The sequence below is a fragment of the Triticum dicoccoides genome, chromosome 3A (assembly GCF_002162155.2).
Source record: "Triticum dicoccoides isolate Atlit2015 ecotype Zavitan chromosome 3A, WEW_v2.0, whole genome shotgun sequence".
Lineage (NCBI taxonomy): Eukaryota > Viridiplantae > Streptophyta > Magnoliopsida > Poales > Poaceae > Triticum > Triticum dicoccoides.
Genome location: NC_041384.1, coordinates 43,169,112 through 43,191,517, shown reverse-complemented (window position 1 = coordinate 43,191,517; position 22,406 = coordinate 43,169,112). Strand labels below are relative to the sequence as shown.

Genomic DNA, 22,406 nt, shown 5'->3' with positions numbered 1-22,406 from the left:
TGAAAGACTTTAGGTGCTAACTCATTAAATAAAATGAGCTTAACAACAACAAGTAAGCTATTTAATGAACTTAGCACCTCATCTAAGCACCTTTGCATTGGAAGAGGCCTTAGCCTGGCCATAGGAAGTAACATAAGTAGTAACATAGATGCCACATAAGCAAAAATGGTGAGGTGGCATGTAGTTAATAAGGAGAGAGACAAATAGAGTAACATAAGAGCATGGTTAATAACAAAGCCTACCGCTGGGTATATGCCAATGCCACATTATATAAAGCCTGTATAAAAGCCTACTAACACAATAGTTTGGCTGTATGCTAGCTAGTACTATTTAATGTCTGCCTGTAAAGAGAGGCAGGTATACAATCTTGATTGGTGGAAGGGAAAGGAACGCCTGCTCACACCGCTGCATATTGTTGCTTTTCTTGTATCTCACGATGCAGCGGGCTGTAGCTGGAGCGCCCGCTCCCTTCTTTTTCTTTCACTGTCTCTCCTCCAGCAGTGATTTTTTGTGACGTGGTACTGCTTATAGCCGGCTGACTAGACCTATTGTACTTGCTCTAACATGTTACCATCACATAGCACTTCCCGATGCAAAATGAGTCTACAAAGTAATAAATGAACATATCTATGTTAACACACATATGACACTACCCACAATAAAGGTAGTAACATAGACTCAGAGATATGTGTGACATCGGTCTATGTGAAACATCTTTCATTCAATGCAAGGCCTACATACAAGATCAGACACCTTAAAAAACTATTGAGTTACACATACACAGTGACACTATGAATATAGTAAAATAATAGTCATGGGTTTCCGCGATGGGTTGGATCTAGTGGATTGTTTGCCTCGTTAAACAAAATCAAAGTTGATTTATCCACATCCGATTTTTCTATAAAGAGATTATGTTAAAAATTTGGATGTAAATTTCCAAAATGTACAACAAAATATTCTTTTTAAGATTTGAATAGTAATAAAGTCTTAGAAAAAATACCACAAGTGATTCTTGTTTAGAGAAAACACCCGAAGACATTTCTGTTGTTAAAAAAGAGAGAGAACATCAGAAGACACTTCTTGCTAGCATCAGAGGGCAATTCTTTTGGGCAACTTAATCCCCAGCTTAAGAAATAAGTCGCTCCCTAAATTTATTGAGACTTCTAAATTAGTTATCCCATAACTAGTTTAGAAGCTTCATTGAACGGCTTATGAAAAAAGCTAGGAAGGAGGCGGCTTATTTTCTTTAAGCCGTCAAAAGAATTGGCCCTAGATTTATTTTTCCTACCTTCACTCTCTGCCTCCTCCCGAAATTCCCCACACCTACGGCCTACCCATACACCGCCGCCGTGCCAGCTGCGGCTGCCGCAGTCGCCAAAATCTCTGGGAGACGGGATGGCAGAGGTGTCCAGGCGGGCGGCAAGCAGCCTCCCCGAAGAGCTCCTCGTGGAGATCCTGGCGCGGGTGCCCTACCGGTCCCTCTGCCGCTTCCGGTGCGTGTCGCCGTCGTGGCGCGCCCTCTGCTCCGACCCCGGCCTCCTCAGGCGGTCGCCGCAGACCCTCTCCGGCTTCTTCTGCCCTCGACGACCTCCGCGAGGACAGCTTATGCCACGCCCTCGACGACAATTTGAGAGAGAGATACGTTTCCTCAATTTTCCGGCCGCTGGTCGATCCGTCTCTCCCTTTCCTGCGGGTGCGGGGCGGCGGCTATACCCATGGCTTCATACTCGTGGATTGCTGTGGGGGACTCCTCCTCTGCGCGTGCTTCACTTCGCCCACCCAGTCCCGCCGACAAGTGGATTATCTGGTCTGCAATCCGGCCACCGAGAAGTGGAGCGTCTTGCCTCGCACCGAGGGGCTGCACTCGGGGAACTTGCTCCGTCTGGGCCATGACCCAGCTGATCCCTCCCGCTTCACCGTCTTTGTGTTACTGCGGCATCACGGCAATGACGACCAACTAACTGGAGTTGAGATCTACTCGTCCCAGACCAGAAGATGGACTTCAAAGCAGAGTGGGTGGCCTCAAGAAACTAGTGTTGGTTTCTATGAGGCAGCTGATTCTGTCTTCCTGGATGGCACTCTGCATCTGCCCACCGACGGGTTTTCTTCTCTTCCGGCTCCTAAGGTTGTCACCGTGGACATGGACGGCAAGACTTCGTGGTATCCATCCGGACTGTGATTTGATTTTCTTCATAGATGAGATGGAAGGAAGATTCATGTCGTACGCTATGGATAGCCGGAAGGTACATGTTGTCTACAACCAAGAAGAATACTACCGTGAAGCGAATCATCCTTACACTCCCTGTTTTGCTGAATGCTCAACTACCAGATAGTCACTGAAAGACATGTGACCAGCGCCCTCACAATAAATAAATAAAGATTTTGAATATGGGCCAGATCTGTAGTTATGGGGTAAGTTGCTTGGAAATGTTTTGCCCCTACTTCGATTTGATATTCCTGTTTCATGGTCTTCTGGTGCATGCCCTGTTTGATATGATGAACAATGTATGGAGAATTCGAAGACTTTTATTCTACTGTTAGTTATGTGAACGTAGCTAGCCACTTGATGAGTTAACGTATTTGCTTTCATGTGCTTGGCTGATGGCCACTTGATGAGTTAACGTTTGTTAACGTATTTGCTTTGTACGCGGAAAAATGGTGGCGACAACACTTAAAGTGACTTCGATGGTGCTACTCGAGCAGCCGATCGTGAGCTCCGTGCTGAAAGGCTAGGTCTCACCCGAGCTGGTTATACCGGAATGACGATGTTTTAATGTCGTTACCTTGTTGGAGTCATTTCTCGGATATGCTCGGATTGATTCTTCAGGGTGAAAAGCCTAGATTCCGGCCACGGTACTTGGATCCGGCGACTTCTGCATTTGAATGTTGTTTCCTTCTTGAAAGCGTTACTATTAAAGAGCCTCGTTGTCTGCATGGTGTAAAGATGGTTGGTGTAAATATGGTCATTGTTGTAGTTTGCCGATGAGTCAATTACACTGTTGGTGTCACAACTTGTCCTGAATGTTCATTTTGGTGCTACAAGTTGTGAGATACGTCAAAGTGGTGAAAAAACTTGGCTCAATCGTTTGCATACGGTGCTTTTCTCAGTTTCGTACTAATCAAGCGCTGACTAAGCAAGACAGCGTGGCGCGGGTCCCATTGGCAGTGACCAGAGGCTGTGGGCTGATGCGTTTAGCATGGGTTATCTCAGAAACCCCCTCAGGTTTCACGTTTTTGACAAATAAGCCCCCGGGTTGGCTGTACACAGGTGGCCTTTCCTTATAACCGTCAGACAAACAACAAAATATGTTGTTTTAACAGAAGAGAGCTTTCAAAGTTGAACAGAACTTGCATAGTAGCCCATTGGCTATAGACAAAACAGTACCACCTATAGATCCTTGGTTCGAGTCCCAAAACCACCATTTTTTTAATTTTATTTCTCATACTGTTAAAATTGTTCTAAATAGAATTTTCATAGCAAGGTTTCTGCATAACAGTTTCACGGAAATCATAAAGCAGAATATAGCATCATATTAAAAACTCCACATTTTTATTTCTCATACTGTTAAAATTGTTCTAAATAGAATTTGCACAACAGTTTTATAGAAATCATAGAGCAGAATATAGCATCATATCAAAAACTCCACAGGAAGCATTTCTATATGAAATGAAGTAAAATTTCAGAAAAGAAAACAGTTTCACAGAAATCATAGAGCACAGGATAACATCATATCATCTTCACAATAATCATAGTGCAAAGGATAGCATCATATCATCTTCAGAGAAGTCATACATGAACTAATTTAGAGATGATAGCATCATATTCATTTGAGCATCCTACCAAAAGATATGTTCAGCTCCTGACATGTTTCAACTTAAGCAGAGGGCTAATTTAGTTCTAACAATCCAAAGAACAAAAGTTCATACATGAACTTGATTGCATTTTTTTCCAGTTCATTCATGAACTAATTTGATATGCAGCTTGCTCTATAAGGTCTGGAAATCATCAAGCCACTCCTCTTGTGGTGCATTTTGTGTCACTGGGACCTCCTCGGCTCGCACATATGATCTAGGTTCATCTGGTGGAAACATGATGTTCCACAGCCCAGCTCCTGGTCCTGTCCTACCTCCTGTGTGACCTCTCCCAGTCCCGCTGGCACGACCTCTCCAAGTCCCTCTCCCACTAGCTGTCCCAATCCCTCTCCCATTTCCTCTCACAGGTGCTCTGCCTACTCTTGTGACATTTCCCCTGCCTCTTCCAATTGCTCTCCTCTTTCTCCCTCTTGCATTTCCAGCTGCCTGGTAGCTTGCTTCAGGGACATCTTCAGGAATGTCTTCTGTCACCCCTCTTCTTCTAACCCTGCCTGTTGCCATTGCTGTGGTAACCCTGGGAGGGGGTATGCTATCTCTAGCATTTGCAACAAAAGCTGATTCTGGAAGAGGTCCATGATCCATTACGGGCACATATGCTCTCCTCTCCTAAGTATGAAACAATGCAGCAATTTTCAGATAGAGTTTTGCATGGTGAAATCAGAATATAATGTTTGGTAGAAAAAAAATCCTTACCATTTGTGGTCCTCAACTCCTCTCCATAATCCCACAAGTGCTTGAACTGGTCATCATCTTCACCACTAATCTGCTTCACTGGATCTCTTCTAGCTCTTCCTAATTTGGTCCTACTTGGTATGAGATTGTACTCTTGTTGAACCTTCTCCTCAAATTTCTTCAAAGGCATCTTCTCATTGTCCCTGAACTCATCTCTAAATTTTTTGGTTAAAAATGGATCAGTTAGACCTTTAAGGTTCCATGACTTAGGGAAAGTGTGCTCATCACAATACTTCTTTATAATGAAGCAGTTTTTCCTGCTGTCCTTCACTGCTTTCATGTACCATGGGCAAGCATTACTGCATATTGCTTCAACTGTAGTGCTTGTGTTTCTTGTCTTTTTTATTGCAACTCTGTTTCTTATGCTATAAGAAGTTATAGCATGTCTGAGCTCCTACACACTACCAAACACCATTCCTAACTTAAATACAGGAGCATTCGGATCTGTCTCTGGATTGAAATCTTTGAAATGGTACTTCAACTTGTCCCTCTCTTCTTTGGATAACAAGATGTGAGGGTCATCTAGAGCATCCTCTGCTAGCTCTGTTTCATAGTCACATGTTGTAACTCTTTCTCTGTGATCATCCACTTCTTTGTCTACATGATCTTCAAATAAATCATCATCCCCATCCTCTACATCATAGTCACTGTCAAAAAATTCCTCATCGGTCTCAGAATCTACTGCAGGTTCTACGTCTTCTTCGTCAACATCATCATCAGCACATCCCGAAGATGATCCTTCAAAAAACAATCCCCTTGCCCTCCTCTTACTTCTCACAGTTGCAACTTTAGGTGAGGTGGCTTGTTCTTTTCCCTTGTCTTTCCTTGGAGTTATGACCTTTGGAAATTCAGGAACCCCTTGAACTACAACATCATCTCGTACCAAATTGTTTAGTGTATCTCCATGGTCTATGATCAGCAATAAGTTCTTGTGTTGTGTACTAGCTGCTATCATTGCAAGGCTGTCAGCATCACATTTCATTTCTTTCATTCCTTCACTAAGTGTCCTTCCAGGCTGACACCAAAACACTTCATGTTGTCCACTATCTCTGTCATACCCCAGCTGCTTAAGAAAATCTTCAATCCACAATATAGACCATGTGTCACTATCACAACTATCAAACCAATCAACTTGATAGTCCATGTATGTCCTGTTGCTGCCGGCTCCACAGAAAAATCCCTTGTGATGAATCTCAACAGTGAACAATCCATCAAAATCACCTACAATGCATAAACATATTCAGATGACAAAGAACAGTCCATTACAATTATAATTCTGTTCAACAAGGCAATGCAAATATCTAGTTTTCAATTAACAGAGCAGACAACAAGCCCTGTCAAGTATTCAATTAAAGATGCACATGTTATTTACAGTTAACCTGCTCAAATATTCAGTTAAAACAGTGTCGAAAAATTCAGTTATAGCAGTGTCGAAAAATTCAGTTAAAGCAGTGTCGAAAAATTCAGTTAACATGTGTCGACAGATTCAATTAACAAGCGTCGACAAATTCAGTTAAGTACAGATTGGCAAATACAATATAGGGTTGTGCGCACATACACTGACTTGACTGAAGCACTCAGATTTTAACTAATATCCGATTTGTTCATGCAAAAGACAAGGGGCCTTCTAAACCCATGCTAAACCATAGAGACAAACGACGGATGAATGCGAGGGGGGATTTTAACGTCACGCCATCTAAAAAGCATCCGCGGACGAAATCAACACAAAACTCAACATTCGTCGCCGGCGAACCAACCGATGGAAACCCTACAAAAAAACAGGGGCTAAAGAGGGGGAAAGTTGGGGCTATGCTCACTGTATACAGGGGCTGCCTGGCCGGGAGCTCGCCGGCGGGGTTCCATCTTCGTCGACGCCGCCGATCAACATGTCCTACAGATCGCCGCCGCCGCCGCCTTCAAACGATCGACAGGAGGAAAGCTCGAGGCGAGGGAGTCGAACAGGCAAGTCAATAACGCAGACAGGAAAGGCCACCTGTGTACAGCCAACCCGGGGGCTTATTTGTCAAAAACGTGAAATCTGAAGGGGTTTTTGAGATAACCCATGCCAAACGCATCAGCCCACATCATCTGGTCACTGCCAATGGGACCCCGCCACGCTGTCTTGCTTAGTCAGCGCTTGATTCGTACGAAACTGAGAAAAGCACCATATGTGAACGATTGAGCCAAGTTTTTTCACCACTTTGACGTATCTCACAACTTGTAGCACCAAAGTGAACATTCAGGACAAGTTGTGATACCAACGGTGTAATTGACTCTTTGCCGATCATGTTCCTGACCACTTTATTTTTTCTTTGTTACTCGCCTACACATAGCTTTGGTCTTATATGACTTTGCTATTTGTTGATGTATTTTTATATGTGTGCATTAGTGTTGGCTATGTGCATCATAACTATACAGAGGCTGGTTGTGTGCTCTTTAAAAGAGAATATACCACATCCGAATCATAACAAGGACGAGGGCCGACGGGGACGGATATCAAAATCATGGCACTATGTATAACAAACAACATACGGGTATGACAAACAACATACGGGTATTTAATTTAAGAAGAAGAAAAATACTCGCATCCATCAGGAACATCACGAAGGTTAGATCTGGAGCGTACCGAGGGTATGGAACGAAAGACCTGACAGCGTGCACCGAAGTCACCCCTCCTCCTCCAAGAAAGAAAGTTAGAGTTCCTGCCTCTCGCCGGCGCCGCCGCAGGTCCGCCTCGTCTCCGGTGGCCCTAGGGCCATGGAGGCGCGGTGGATCCTGCCAAGGGCCGGCGGGAGGGCTCCGCTTTTAGTCGTTTTTTTTCTTATTTTGTTAGGGTTTGTGTCCTGTTCAGGAAGACGAGACGGCGGCGGCTCCCTGAAGATGGAATAAAGGTTTCCCCGCCTAGCCCCCGTTCCGGCGGTGCGTCTAGCATCGTTGGTGGGCGTGCGGAGGTGTGTCTCCGACGGATCTATCTTTGATGGATTTGCTCGGATCTCGTCGTTGTTCGTCTACGTTCGTGTGTCTTCGGGTTGAATCCTTCCAACCTACGTTATTCTTCGTCTGCGGTGGTTGCTGTTCTGGTGGGCTGGTCCTATAGGGCCTTAGCACGAGAACTTCCCGACTGTCTACTACAATAAGTTGTGCCCGACTCCGATGATGGAGGGGTGATGACGGCGGCGCACCTTCGGCTCGCTTCAGTGCTTGTAGTCGTCGCTAGGTGGTCTACGGATCTGAATGTAATTTTTATTTCTGGTGTCCGTTGTACAGCCATGATTGAAGATGAATAAATTGGAAGTTTTTCGCAAAAAAAGGTTAGTTGAGCGGCGGCAACAATCATGGATGATTAGGGCTTCGATGGCTATGAGCTCGATCACTTGGATGATGGAAAACACTACGGTGGATTAGAGGATGCCATGAAGCACAAGAAGAGGGAGTTTGTTCGCACCACTGGCCCATGCATCCGTCAATGTCAAAGCCCTCAAGTCAACCTCGTCTCCCCACGGACTGTGCCTTACGGGAACAATCTACGGACAGACGTGTCCTCCGACTCTCCGAGGCTCCGACTAATCGCTTCCCTCCACTGTGATTTCAGCTGTGGGTTACTTTATTCCAATCTGAGCTTGCCACATCAGACTGTAGGATTTATTCCGTGAGATTTGTCCACAAGGAATGTTTTTTACAACATACCTACGGGGTATTTCTACAACTCCAACAACATTCAGCTCGAAATTCGATCTATAGCAAGATAGTTCCCCCAAAAAATAGATTTGTAGCTAGAATGCTAGATAAACAAACAAAAAAGACAACATGATTCTTGAGATTTGTGCATGTGACATGGATGTGCATTGCCACTTGTTTTGAGAAATTTTAAACTAAAACCGATCTCACGGATCTCACCTGACAACGGATCCTACTATTATAGTCTCCAACGTTCCCGGGGAGTGCGCCTTCAAAACTAGCGCTGCCATTCTTATCTTATATAAAGAAGCAGGTGGAGCTTACAAAGGATGAAGCACTGAAGCTGGCATAACAACAAAACATGGCTCCTCTGACTCCCAGGCTTGTGGTGCCCGTCGATGTGAAGAAGACGCCATGGGAGCAGGAGGTTCAACTCCACAACCGCTGGCATCCGGACATCCCTCCCGTCGCCGATGTGACCGAGGGGGAGTTGTTCCGTGTTGAGATGGTCGATTGGACCGGAGGACAGGTCAGAGACGATGACTCCGCAGATGACATCAAATCTCTGGATCTCACCACTGTAAGTATATATGCATTTTATTTGTGAGCTTTTTCTATGGAAGAAATGTCGTTTGATAATAGCATATCACCGGATTCGTTAGACAAGGCGCCGAAGATCGTTCGATCTAGATCATGGGGTTCAAAGTTGATCCTGTTGTTTGACTATGGTTTGATGCTCTGTTTATTTCAGTAGAAAGAGTGGTATTTCTCTCTCATATGCATTAGACAAAAGCAAGTCTTCTGTGCCACCAAACTGAATGTGTGTGGGTCTTCTACAGCCTCACTATCTCAGTGGCCCACTTAGGGTAGTTGATGCTGAGGGGGTTCCAGCTTCACCCGGCGATCTTCTCGCGGTGGAGATCTGCAACCTCGGCCCGCTTCCCGGCGATGAGTGGGGTTATACCGGCATATTCGAAAGGGAGAATGGGGGCGGGTTCTTGACCGACCACTTCCCAAGTGCAAGAAAGAAAAGCCATTTGGTATTTCGAAGGGATTTACGCACACTCCCCTCAGATACCAGGTAAGAAATTGCTGCTATTTATTGTTGTGAATTTTTTATAGAAAATGAGGACTACCCCCGATATTTATTGTTGTGAATGAAGAGTTTCAGCTTCAGATCATTCAATAGTTTCATTTTTGTGCATACCAGGTGTTCGGTTTCCGGGGTTAACTCATCCTGGTATAGTGGGAACTGCACCGTCGGCCGAGCTTCTCAATATATGGAACCAAAGGGAAAGGGAATTGGTCGATACGGGCCACGAGTCTCTGAAACTGTGTGAAGTTCTACACCAGAGACCCCTTGCTAACTTACCAACCTCCCACAGCTGCTTACTTGGGAAGGTACGACGTGTCCATCGATACTTTGTTTATATATGGTTATTAAAGAGCTATGCTAACAATATATGCAATGCTCTGCAGATCCAAGAAGGGACTCCTGAGTGGCAAAGGATTGCAAATGAAGCAGCAAGGACCATTCCTGGAAGAGAGAATGGGGGAAACTGTGACATAAAGAATCTAAGCAGAGGCTCCAAAGTTTATCTGCCAGTATTTGTTGAAGGAGCAAATTTGAGTACCGGTGATATGCACTTCTCCCAAGGTGATGGTGAAGTCTCATTTTGCGGAGCGATAGAAATGAGTGGATTCCTTGAGCTAAAGTAATTGCCTTAATTCTCAGCTGAACTGTACATGACTTGCCTGTCTTGATGACAGAAAACTGTCATGTGAAATTCTGCTGATTCATTTTTTGTGTAGGTGTGAGATCATAAGAGGTGGCATGAAGGAGTACTTGACTCCTGTTGGTCCAACAGCACTTCATGTGAACCCTATCTTCGAGATAGGCCCGGTGGAGCCGCGCTTCTCGGAATGGTTAGTCTTCGAGGGCATCAGCGTCGATGAGTCGGGGAAGCAGCATTTCCTTGACGCATCAGTTGCCTACAAGCGTGCAGTTCTCAATGCCATTGAATATCTTTCCAAGTTTGGGTACTCCAAGGAGCAGGTAGGCACTAACCAGGGTTAATTTTATATTGTCACCTCGTAATTAAGTACTCTACCATCCCCGCAAAAAATGGATGTACTCTACTATGTACTAAATAAGAGAGGGACATTATCCTTAGTTCTGAACTTTGGGTTATGTATGCAGGCCTATCTTTTGTTGTCATGTTGTCCATGTGAGGGTAGGATATCTGGAATAGTAGATGCCCCTAACGCAGTGGCGACACTTGCCATCCCGACAGCGATATTCGACCAGGTATACTGCAATAGCCCCAACACAATATCTTCTGCACCCTTTTTGTTTCATCTTCTTAATAAGGACAGAACGACAAAGGTTGCGGTTGATGCCTTTGGTCTGATCTTGGATCTGGCTGAAGCTTCCTGTGCTACATTTGTTTGACGATACCAAAAAATTGGTGTCCACAGATAGCTAGTAGAGAAATGTATGTAGGTTTATGTATCACAGACAGCAGATCAATGCTGATATTGCTAGGTTATATTACCCAAAAGCATTGTGTGTGCCCAGTTACTCCATGAGGATGTGAGTCTAGTCAGTAATGTGCAAATCATGGCTCCTGATAGTATCTCCTTCATTCGTAAGCGTTTTCAATGTTACGAGTACTTTTATTTAGAACTCCAGGTGCATGACATTTCAATTGTTAACATGTGTAGGATATAAGGCCAAAACGCCTGGGGCATGGACCAAAACTGAGGAGACTTCCGGATGTTCTGAGATGAACATACAGTGGACCATATATGCAGTGGAGCACAAGACCAAAGCGGTACAAGGACACCATGGCATCAATCAAACGTCTAAAAATAATGCGCGATCATGTTTACACAATCTCTTATAATAAATCTGAGTAACCATCTTTATTATTTCAACCATCATTTATGTATGTGTGACCCTGAATGTGGACCAGTAGTTGTAATGCCGTATTGTCTATTGAGTTCTCTCTTGTCTATATTGCTGCAAAGTTTTGTGATGTAGGTGATGCAAGCATTTTGCTTGTTATTACTATTGAAATTATGCAACTCTCCAAAGAAATTAGAGGTCCTCTAACCCTCTAGGAAATGGGTTCCGAACCCCTTTTTAGGTAATATAGTGGGAGTTGTGCTGCCGATCCGCACCTTTGATATGTTTCAACAGAGCTTTCAGATTGAAAGTTCTTTGTACTCGTTCCAACAATGTAGTTCATCTTTCAATGGTTGGTGATACATGATCGGATCGGTCTCACAGATTGCTCTGGCTCTTGAATGAGAACAGAGAGTTCTATATACTTCCTCTTCATGCACAAGATGGAGTGAGGTTTTCTGTTAAATTTTCTTCGCCAAACTTTCCTCCTCTCGGCACAACAGTTTAATTAAGCTCAACATCCATAACACAAGATATATAAGAATGCAAGCACTCACATGAGATTTCAGGAACTACTGCCTCACTCAAGCATCCATCTTTCATTACTGCCAATCAACATTTGCAATATAGAACATACAAAACAAGAGAACTATAGAAGCCCAAAAGCATAACACAGGCCACACCCATTGTGAACAAAGGCTTCTACTTTCCCTTCCAAAGATTTGCAGACATTGGTTTCTCGCCACGAAAAGCGCATACATTCGCAATCCATCAGCTGCAAAGGCCGAGACAAAGGTGCTTAACCGCCTCCGGGTTGCTTGGGCTGCTGATAACGTACGTTTCTGTCTTCCCGGTGCTTTGACATGTCAGGTTTAGTTGGTCTCCAAGCTGTGAAGACTGCAGGAGAAGCTTGGTGTCAGTAAAACTTCAGGCGAGTACGTAAAACTAAAATGAAAGCTCTAGTTATGCTTACAGACTGAAATAAGGTTCCAAAATGTAGCAACAAAAACAATGGCAGGCATTTGTTTCACGTAAATGAAACAGACGAGGCCACTCTATGGTAAGATAATGTCAACACATGGTCCTATGTAGAAAGGAGAAGCGATGACATATAGTTGAAAACCAGCGGGAGGGAACATTTTGACTGTTTTAACATGTGATCAGCTCATAGCAGGATGCACTGGTTGACGCTCTTAACGGTTTTCATCTAAGAGAATTTTTATGAAGAGAAAACTGCTCAGGTATGAGAATCAAGCACATCTCTTAGAATATACTCATTTCATTTGCTGTTAGGAACATCTGTCCAGAATGCCACAAAGAAGCTATATACGCAACTAGCAACATCCGATATTTCAGGGGACGACGACATTTCTTGGAACTATATATGTGTAAAAGAACTTACGAGGCAATAGTTGCTCGGTGCTTTATTACAGTCCCACTGTGAAGTAGGAACACAGCTCAGATAATGGCACCAAGAACATTGCTGGCTAGCATCGAACCCGTGCATTAGCAATACAAAGCCAGTGATGAACCTGCCAATGATAAAGTTTAGCAAAGGCAGTTAGTTGAAACCTAGAGGCTGAACTGAACAGATCATTATTTCTTCTGCTGAAAGGGAAGATATTTACCCACAAATTAATATCACCAAAGCAATCACCAAGAGTACAATTTGATATATCTTGTACTTGGATTTAGGCGTGGCCGAGTGAACTCCAAGACGAGAGTTCTTCTGGTTGATGTATCCGAACTGTGGGCGCATTAGGAGCACAAAACCAAGAAAAAAACCCGATACAAATCCACCAATATGAGCAAAGTTGTCAACATGTGGAAGGATCCCAACAGCCAAGTTGATAACAATGATCATAACAAGAGTCAATAAAGCCGCACACTGTATTTTCAAAACAAGAATGAAATTAGGCACAGTAAATATAATACAGTACAAGTTTGGAAAATTAATCCTTAGATTTAAGAACCGGCCTTATTCTCGTATATTGTCCAGTTTGTTATCAGCTCTGACAGCATGGAGCCCAGTAATCCAAACAGTGCACCTGAAGCTCCAACAGAGATATTTGACACCATAAACAGAGCAGACAGCAAGCTACCGCCGACCCCCGAGATCACATATAGTGTGCCGATCCTCACTGCGATAAACAAACATTTACACATGGTCAAGTTATATAGCTATTAGCTCTTGAAGGAACTGTCTAGGCAGAGAACTGAAGATGCAAAATCGCCTCGGCACTTACGGAAACCAAATTCCTTCTCAAGCCTGATTCCAATCATCAGGAGACTCAACATATTGGCAAGTATGTGGATAACACCAGCATGCAACCAAATGCAAGTGATGAGGCGCCACCATTCGTGGTCTCTGGCAACTTTACCAGTTTCTAGTGCCCCCATTTCCAACAGCCTGGAGAATTGGCACACATGTCAGTTGCCACTTATCAGATACAATACTAGCAAGGGTGAAAAAAACACATCACGGATATTTTTTAAAAATATTATCAAATATAGGAAGGTAGTACAATGTAGGAAAAGCATCTGAATTATACATAACTTAGTCATATATATAAATCTTTTATAAACAGTAAAGTAAGAAAGGCCAGTGGATGTCATATCAAATCAAGAAGTTCCTACAAAATCACGAAATTATAAACCGATAACAGCCGAATTACTTGAAGTTGATGCCTAAAACTATCATAGTTTAGGCCGAAAGCAAAGTGCATTAGCTCAAATCTGAACCAATTTCACAAAATGCAGGCATCGGTGACAACAGAAGGAGCCAAAGAACCAAGCTTTGGGCCGGCGTCTTACGTCGCGGATGTGGGCCCGACGAGGGGGTTCTCCTTGTACGGCTGGAACGCGTACCTGCCGAGGTCCGGCTCGAGCATGCAACCGTGCGCGGCGGCAGCCCTGGCGGCCCCGCCGACGGAGTCGCCGATCGCGGCGGCGGCAGCCGCGGCGTGGGCGGGGCAGTCGTTGACGTACATGGTGCGGACGAAGAGGGCGATGTTGGCGGCGACGAAGAGCGGCACGAGGAACGGGAACCAGCGCCGGAAGGGCCGGAACTCCTGCGTCTCGCCCCGCCGCGGCATGGCGCCGCCGCCGGCGAGGGGCGCGGGCGCGGGCGCGAGGCCGGTCGGTCCTCTCCTGGGACCTCGGGCTTGCGCGCGCGTGCGTGCGGGGCGCGGGCGGGCGACGCGGGGTTCTGCGGGAGGTGGCGGGTTGGTTGGTGCGCCTCGCGCGCTTTTGTGTCGTGGAAAATGAGACGGTTTTGGGAGGAGGAGAGGCAGGCGACGGAGGACGGAGGTGGAAGAAACGGGGGAGACCCTCTATTCTTGGTCATTTTTCCCCAAAGGGAAAATTGACAGATGGATTTGAAATGTGCATTTGGATTTCTTTTACACTGCTGCAGAAATTGACAAGAATCCCTTCTTATTCTTTGCGAGAGGAATTTGTAAGTTAGACTTAAGAAGGATTAATGATCTGCTCGGCTAGTTAAGGCGGACGCAAATGTCCAGTGATACGTGACGAGTGTGATTGTGAATTTTATGGACGAAGGTGACCATGAAAGGAAGTGTGCTAATTGATACTCCCTCCGTTCCTAAAAGTAGTGCGCATAAAAATTTCGTAAAAATTCCGACATGTAGTGCGTATCTCGTCCCGCGAGCGATTTTGGACGAAATTGCCCTTCCACCGAACAGCCAGCGCCCTACCCCACCGCATAGCCCCATCGCCTCCCTCCCCCCCCTTATCTCTTTCTCGTCGCCGCTTTTCCCCACCTCCTGCTCGCCTCGATCCCCAGCGGCCTCCCACCACCTGACCTCCTCACCGATCCCCACACTCCTAGTTCATCCCCACCTCCCGCAACACTTCCTCCCCCTCTCCCATCGATCTCCGCCTCACGACAGGAGCTGTCCAATAGATCGCGGGCGAGAGGTGTGGTGGAGCCGGCGGTCTGAATGGCCGGAGGAGTTGAGGGAGAGGTGAGGAGGAAGGTTTTGGCTCTGTTGAAGGAGGCAAAGGCGACAATACAGCAAATCGAGCTGTTGCTAGGCCAAATGCCCAAGGTGGACGGTCCAGATGCTCAACGATTCGGCAAGCGGCAGCTGGAATTCGAACAAACAGAGGAGGAAGAAGAGGAGGAGATCTCTGGCGAGGACTGCGCTGGAGACTGGCTGGATGCCCTCAGTAAGGAGGACCTGCTCGAGTACGTCAACAGATTTGATGGCGGCGACGCTAACCAAGGTTCGCTCGTGACCCAGGATGTCGATGTCGGCGTCCGTGTAGAAGATGCCTCACCCATGCCCCTTAGTTTTGTTCATCACGGCGTCCATGTGGGCTGAGGTGACGCGCACATGAGGGCTGGACAGAGTTAGTGAAGGGGTATATTAGTCCCAAGTACATGTGCGAGCACAAATATTGGTATTGAAGCTGAATCTAAGACGCACTATATTTAGGAATGAAGGGAGTACCTCCGATAGATGGGTTGGTTGATTAAATGAATATAATTGGATCGATGTGTCATGAAATGATGTCATTTAAGGTAAGAATTCTTGTTATTTTGTATTAGTAAGCAACTCATGAAACTTGTTAGCTCATTAAGTCAATGATCTGAAACCAGTGATTGACTGAGTTCCATAAGAAGTGAGCTACGAATTGGGCTACCAAAAGCTTATTAAGCTCACGACTACGAGCTTTTGATCTATCCCAACCTAAACTCCAAAGTTACTCGTGTGGCCATTGAAATTTTCTTGAAAGTTCCATAACAAGCAGAGACTGCATACATTCATCTACCATATGAATTTCAATCTCAATTACTCAGTGATGGCAGTTCAAGAAGATCACCCAAGTGAACATCATGATCTGGGAGTGTTCCTTTAGAAAACTACTCCCAACAAACGCTTGAGAATCGCCATGCTAAAATAGATGTAATTGGCATGTTGTGAAGAAAAATTGACATGCTAGTAGAAAAATTGCCAGGAATTTTTTGTGTTGCAGCGGGGTAATTGCCTTGCGTTTTCGAGGATTTGCCATGATGCAAAATGTAGAATCGCCAGCCTAAAAAGGAAAATCCAACCTGTTTAGATTTGCCATTCTCGCAGAAGAAAATTGCCATTCTACATCTCAGGGAATTGGTGAAAATTTTCATGCTTTAAAAACCAAATTTGTCATCCGGATGTGTTCGCTCACATTGTCATCCTGAGCGAATTCGTCCACACATTTTGGGGGTCATTTTTATTTTTTGTATCAGTGGCTGGTATCTTGTGTTCTGCTAATGGATGTTTTTTGTTCAACACTGAGATTCTTTTTTCTTGTTTCAACACTGTAGTTTCAAACTTTTAATCATTGTCTATGTAGTAAATCTTCACAAATTTGTACTCCTCTGAGTAATAACTTTATGTAGTTGCATTAAAAGACTTTACAGTAACCGCAACCCATGAAAGTGTCATTCTAATCCCGAGCTCAAATGCTCCTCCTATGAACAGTAAAAATTTTAAAAAAGAAATTCTTCACAACAAATATTGCTTAGTTTTCTGGCTGCGGGCAAATTTTCATGATGAAATCACATTCGTGAAGGTCCAGAAAAATTAACAAAAAACAGCTCTTTATAAAGTGTTTAAAAAAATATTCTTTTAGAACATCCAACAGTGTTTGTTACAAAAAAAATAATCTTTTTTACTATTTTCAAATTTTACTGTTCACACAAGGATGCATTTCATCTCAGGAGCAAAAACTCCATGTCCAGCCACAACCGTCAATTTTTAAAATCTCATCTACTTTCGGTCTCTGAATGGTGATCTACCCTCGCTTAGCTGTTCACTTCATGCATGTTCAGTCATTTTTAGTAACAAACTTTATACTCCCTCCGTCCGGAAATACTTGTCATCAAGATGGATAAAAAAGGGTGTATCTAGAACTAAAATACATCTAGATACATCCCCTTTTATTCATCTTCATGACAAGTATTTCCGGACGAAGGGAGTATTAATTTTCCTTGTGTACATTGCTTGCTAATATCTATAGTTATAATCTTCATTCAAGTACAGTTTGTACAGCACAACATTTTCTAGTTGCATGAAAATCCTAGCCAAGCTTCACTATCTATGACCATAGTCATTCAAGCACAGTTAATCTGTTTATTGCGCCATGTTTCGATTATAATGCATCAGGCCCTTCCAGTACAAGTAGAGATGTATGAAAAGCCAGTCAAAAGGTTCCAAGTTAAACTTACAGCCCAGTCAGGTGCCCTTCTCAAACATGACAAACATTTGTACAGTAAAGGCACCATGCTGTAATCGTCCACAATAACGGTATTATATATGAGCATCTGATAAATAACCCAAATCACCTAGTTTTCGGAAGCTCGCCCAATGTACCCTGCCAGGCTTTTGGAACAAGAAAGTACTATATCAGCCAAGCAATTCCATTTCCACCGATCTTGCTGCCCTCCGATGGCAATGGTGGAAGAGTGCTTGATACTGCTTCAGCAGCCCACTGCTGAGCGCACACCATCATCTGCATCGCAAGGCTGTCGGGGGTGTCTAGCTTACAAGTACTTGACCATCCCACGGCCTTCAACACTAAGCTTTGAAGCCTGGAGGTTTTTCTTCTTTGGCGCTTTCAGCTGCTGCAGTTTCTTGTTCATCTGCATGCATAACATGAAGGATTAGTGATCTAACTTCCACAACATGACATACCACATGCCAGCTACAAAATATGCTAGAAAAAAATCAGTCTAGAGGTGGGGGCAGAACCTTCAGCCGGCGCTGGTCTTGAACTTGTTGCTTAGCACGAGCCCGTATCTGTTCGGGGTCAATTTTGGACTGTGGACGAATGACAAAGTCCAAAGGTGATGCTTCTGGCCTAGAAGCATGCTGCCTAGAACCACTTTGCCCGGACTTGCGCCTGCACTCAGAGCACAGAAAAAATTAATTGAGGAAAGGGGAATAGTATGCGGACCTGCACCAGATGTCAAATGTAACTCAAATACGATGTGTGAGTAGACTTACTGAGAGAAGTCAGCATCAAGATCATCGTCTCTGGATTCCATTCCAGAACTACTTGATGAAGGCCTAAATCGAGAGAAAACATAACAAATAAGAATACAGAATAAGGACAGCTAACTCAAATTAGAATGTTGCCATTTGGATGATATGCCATCTAATAGATCATCAGTCATTCAGTCAATGAAAAGTGCAGTACTAACTTCTTCATCTGAGGCCTCCTGTAAGGAGCTCTTTCACCATCATATGCCCTCATATCCTCAAATCTTGTGCTCTTTTGGAATATTGGTCGACTCTGTATTTGTTCATTCACAGTTAGTCATACATAAGACTATGAACCTTCAGCACCAAATAGAAATGATTAGGAAGAACAAGAAATTACCCATTTATCAACCAGTTCCTTGGCTAATTTTCTGTTGGAAGTAGTCTCCTCGTCAGATTTTGACAAAAACATAATAACCTAGACATCGATAATGGGATATAGTCAGCAGTTAAGCACACCCCCAATAATCTGAACAAAACTTTCCAGAATGCAATCCTTAAGAAGACATACCTTTCCCAAGCCACTTTTCTTGAGCTGCTCTCTTCTGTCGAATTGCTCAAGATCAATTGGGAACTGTGTAAACAGAAACAAATCTTAAATGAGAAAGTAGGTCCCGAAGTATAACAGTGCTCTTATGCTGTAACTAATGTGGTTCCATGTCTCAGAAGGGAAAAAAAGTTTTTGCCTACATCTGATAGTAACTTCAGTACAGCAGATCGAATATTCATATTGGGCATGCTCCCATCAGGTAGAGGCTCAAGCCAGTTCTTCAGAAGAGTGAGTATTCCATGATCAAGGAATTCCTGCTGGAGATTCTTCCTGTGAATAGTCATATACAAATGATAAGAATTAGAACTAGTTACAATAGATAGCAACCAGATTAGCACCAGAGAGAAAGTTCTGATGCTACGAATGGCTACATCTGAATATCTTACTTTGAGAGAACTTCTATGAGGAGCGGAAGCTTCATGAGTTTGTTAATGGCTGGTTTATGTTGCCTATTTAGGTTGGCATCTTCTTCAGAGGCTACTTCAAACTCAGCAATGAACTGTTCAACTATAAGACCAATATCTGCACGTGGTCGGTCATTCTTCTTCTTCTTCTTACCACCCTTAAAGAGCCGCTCAATTTCGTCGTCCTCTTCAGCTTCCTCTGCCTGTAATGAAAAGAACAAATTCACATCGTGCTTACGCAAACAAGAAACAAACAGGATCAACAAAATGTTCTGTAATAAATCCCAAGAAATGTAAAAGCATGTAATTTTAATTGGAAACTGCTAAAATACGACAGGGTGTCAAAGCTCAGTCAAAAAGGCCCCTTTACCCCGTAAAACTACCATCTATTCCCCAGGGTTATCTGATTACATGACAGGTATATACTAGCATCATTCTTCTAGTTGAATACCAGCACCCATTAAGACAATCATAGCACATGACATATGTGTATTTCGTTATTCACCCAGGAAGTCCATAACCTGGCCGGCTTTGAAGTCACCATGATAACCATTGATATGAAATAAAACACCCTAGCCAAAGCCCATGTAAACCATTGATCTGATGTAGGGGCAAAATACACAATGAACACCTTAATTGGTTACCTTGCGTGAATCATAGGGAATGACATATTTATATGTAGTTATTCACTGAGAGAGTCCATAACCTTGCCGGCTTGGAAATCATCTTACTAAACCATTGATATATATGAAATAAAAAGTTTAGCCAAAGCCCATATAAACCATTGGACTGATGTAGGGTCAAAATACAATGATCACCTCAATCAGTTACCTTCAGCTAAAGAAACCTTTGATTTGACCATTACGATAGTTTGTCTAAACACTGAAACTAAAAGCATTACCAATGGCATATGAGCAGTTAAGTATGAACACCTGTGCAAAACGTCGAGGAGAGTGGCCATCATTATCATTGTCATAACGGTCAGCTGGGTCAACCCCAGTATCATCGATGAAATTATCATCATCTAAGGTTCTAACACCTTCTTCGTCATCCTGTTCCATGAGAAAAAAATGTTAGCACAGCCAGTTAATTTGTCCAAGGCTATGATGCTATCGTGGAGCAGAAACAAACTCAATTATCGTAAGACCTTAGGAAACAAAACAAAATTTAAAAATATGGTATTATGCACATGGAATTCAGTTGAACAGTGGTTCCAATTAGTATCATCAGAACAAGAGGCTGGCGACTGCTTATCATCAGAACAACGGATCAAGGAGAACAGTTCAATATCCTGAGCAGAAACCAAAGGCTATCCCAGTTATCGCTAACAGAGCTTTGCTTGCAAAATTATGACAGCAGAATCTTGATGGACCCGGAACAAATGCATTGCCTAAGCACAACTGGTTCAATAATAAGCACACACATTTAATAAACATACAAATAACATCAACTTAACCACAGTTTAACCAATAGAATCGCCGCTTCAATCTGGACTATCCAAGAACCCTTTGTAACCAAGCTCAGGAGCTGCTAAAACCGGTATAAGGCGCAAGTCTTTACTACTACAACATACAAGCACCTACAACTGATTAAGAGTGATGAACAACAGACTGAAAGAAGATTGGAAGCAATGGTCCTCACCTCTGAGCCGTCCCCGGCGATGGTATTCCAGAGCTCCTGGATCTCCTTCTCCCCCTCTTCATCCTGATCCTCACCCCTATCCCCACCCCCGCGTCCACCGCCGGAGCCCTTGCCGCCGGAGGACGAGCCCCTCTTCTCCCTCACCATGCCCACGTCCTCCTTCCTCCTCTTCTTCTCATGCTTGTCCTTGCCCCCGCCCCTAGCGAGGTCCCTGAGGCTCGAGGACCCCTTCCTCTTCCTGTCGGCGTCCGGGTCCCCGCCCACGTCGTCGTCCGCCAGCCCCGCCGCCGCGTCCTCGCCCCAGTCCTCCAGGTCGTCGGCGGGCATGCCGCCGCCGCCGTCGCCCTTCCCGCCCCCGCCCTTCTTGAGGAGGCGCTTCCGGGGCCTGGAGGAGGACCCGTCGTCGCCGCCGCCGCCGCCGTGCACGGGGGTCGGGGAGCGGTCGCGGTTCCAGTCGGCGCCGTCGTCGTCGAGGTCGTCCTCGAGGCCGTCGTAGGGCTGCGCCCCGCGCTCGGGCGAGGGGGAGCGGGCGTCGGGGTCCATGAGCTGCTCGCCGTCCTCGTCGAAGAAGCTGCGGCGAGGGATCGGGGGGTCAGCGCCGGGGGAGGGGATGGGGGAGGGGGAGGGGGGGGAGGGAACTTACTCGTCCATGGCGTCGGCGGCGAGATGCGGATCGGAACCCTAGCCTCGGTGTGAGTGCGTGACAGAGATGGATTAGAGAGGAGGAGCTGGAGACGAAGAAGGATCGGGGGAAGGTGGAAGACAATACTGGGCCGGCCTCTCGGCTTCGGCTTAGCCTTTTTTTTTCTTTGAGTGTCGGGCTTTGGGTGTTTGGTAGGTGGCATTAGACCCAACAAAGGACCGCGCAGGAAGCATACACTGTTTGGCCCATATCGCACGAACATTAAAGCACCTTCTAGCCAGGCCCGCTAGGGACGGCCAAATTGGCAGTTTCTAGCGAGCCAGGCTCGGCAGAAGCAGGGGAGGGGAACACGGCACTGAGCTCGTGCGACCATGAAGATGGCGCGAGCTCGCGGGCGTCTTCGAAAATTTGATGGGAGGATTGCGGCTCACTTCCCACCGATTCAGGCGCCCACTTTGCCTCGCCGCCGAGACTCACGTGCATCGGCACCAACGAGCAGGTAAGCGGCGCTCCTTCTCCGGCCGGCAGTCCACGGCGGCGGCGACTCGTGTCCTCATCTTCTCCGACCGTTCCTGCGTCTCCTTCGAGCTGCAGCCATGGTCTCTCTGAGTTCAATCACCCCCTTCTCTATGTCCTTTGTAGTTAGATCTGAGAGCGTGTGATAGGGTTTGATGTTCAAGCGTGTGGTAGGGTTTGATTTGTATGCATCTTGTAGCATGGTAGGGTTGATTCGTGTGCCGATCTGTGAGATTGTGTTGTTGTGGTAGCTATCGGTGATGGATTTGTAGCAATGCTACGGTGGTAATAGTGATGAACACAACGGATTTTGTAGCTAGTTGTGATATATGTTGCTTATATCGTAGATGCAAGATGGTAGTTGTTGGAAATATGCCCTAGAGGCAATAATAAAATGATTATTATTATATTT

The 22,406-nt window shown here is 45.0% G+C and overlaps 2 protein-coding genes and 1 pseudogene across 2 annotated transcripts; 1 reads left to right on the top strand and 2 right to left on the bottom strand.

Moving 5' to 3' along the window:
* The first annotated feature begins 8,638 nt into the window (after positions 1-8,638).
* On the top strand, positions 8,639-11,417 carry LOC119271146 (annotated as a pseudogene).
* Positions 11,418-11,735: 318 nt separating this feature from the next.
* On the bottom strand, positions 11,736-14,311 carry LOC119271145 (RHOMBOID-like protein 1). The gene is made up of 6 exons (XM_037553077.1): positions 14,006-14,311; positions 13,438-13,601; positions 13,169-13,332; positions 12,820-13,079; positions 12,594-12,723; positions 11,736-12,088 (listed from the first exon to the last, which is right to left on the bottom strand). The coding sequence occupies exons 1-6, from the start codon at positions 14,284-14,286 to the stop codon at positions 11,963-11,965; spliced, it is 1,125 nt and encodes a 374-aa protein (XP_037408974.1). The 5' UTR covers positions 14,287-14,311; the 3' UTR covers positions 11,736-11,962.
* Positions 14,312-17,311: 3,000 nt separating this feature from the next.
* LOC119266945 (protein IWS1 homolog 1-like) lies at positions 17,312-21,624 on the bottom strand. The gene is made up of 11 exons (XM_037548231.1): positions 21,479-21,624; positions 20,836-21,406; positions 20,127-20,246; positions 19,177-19,397; positions 18,931-19,060; positions 18,752-18,814; positions 18,581-18,658; positions 18,402-18,493; positions 18,205-18,267; positions 17,950-18,100; positions 17,312-17,840 (listed from the first exon to the last, which is right to left on the bottom strand). The coding sequence occupies exons 1-11, from the start codon at positions 21,484-21,486 to the stop codon at positions 17,742-17,744; spliced, it is 1,596 nt and encodes a 531-aa protein (XP_037404128.1). The 5' UTR covers positions 21,487-21,624; the 3' UTR covers positions 17,312-17,741.
* Positions 21,625-22,406: the final 782 nt, after the last annotated feature.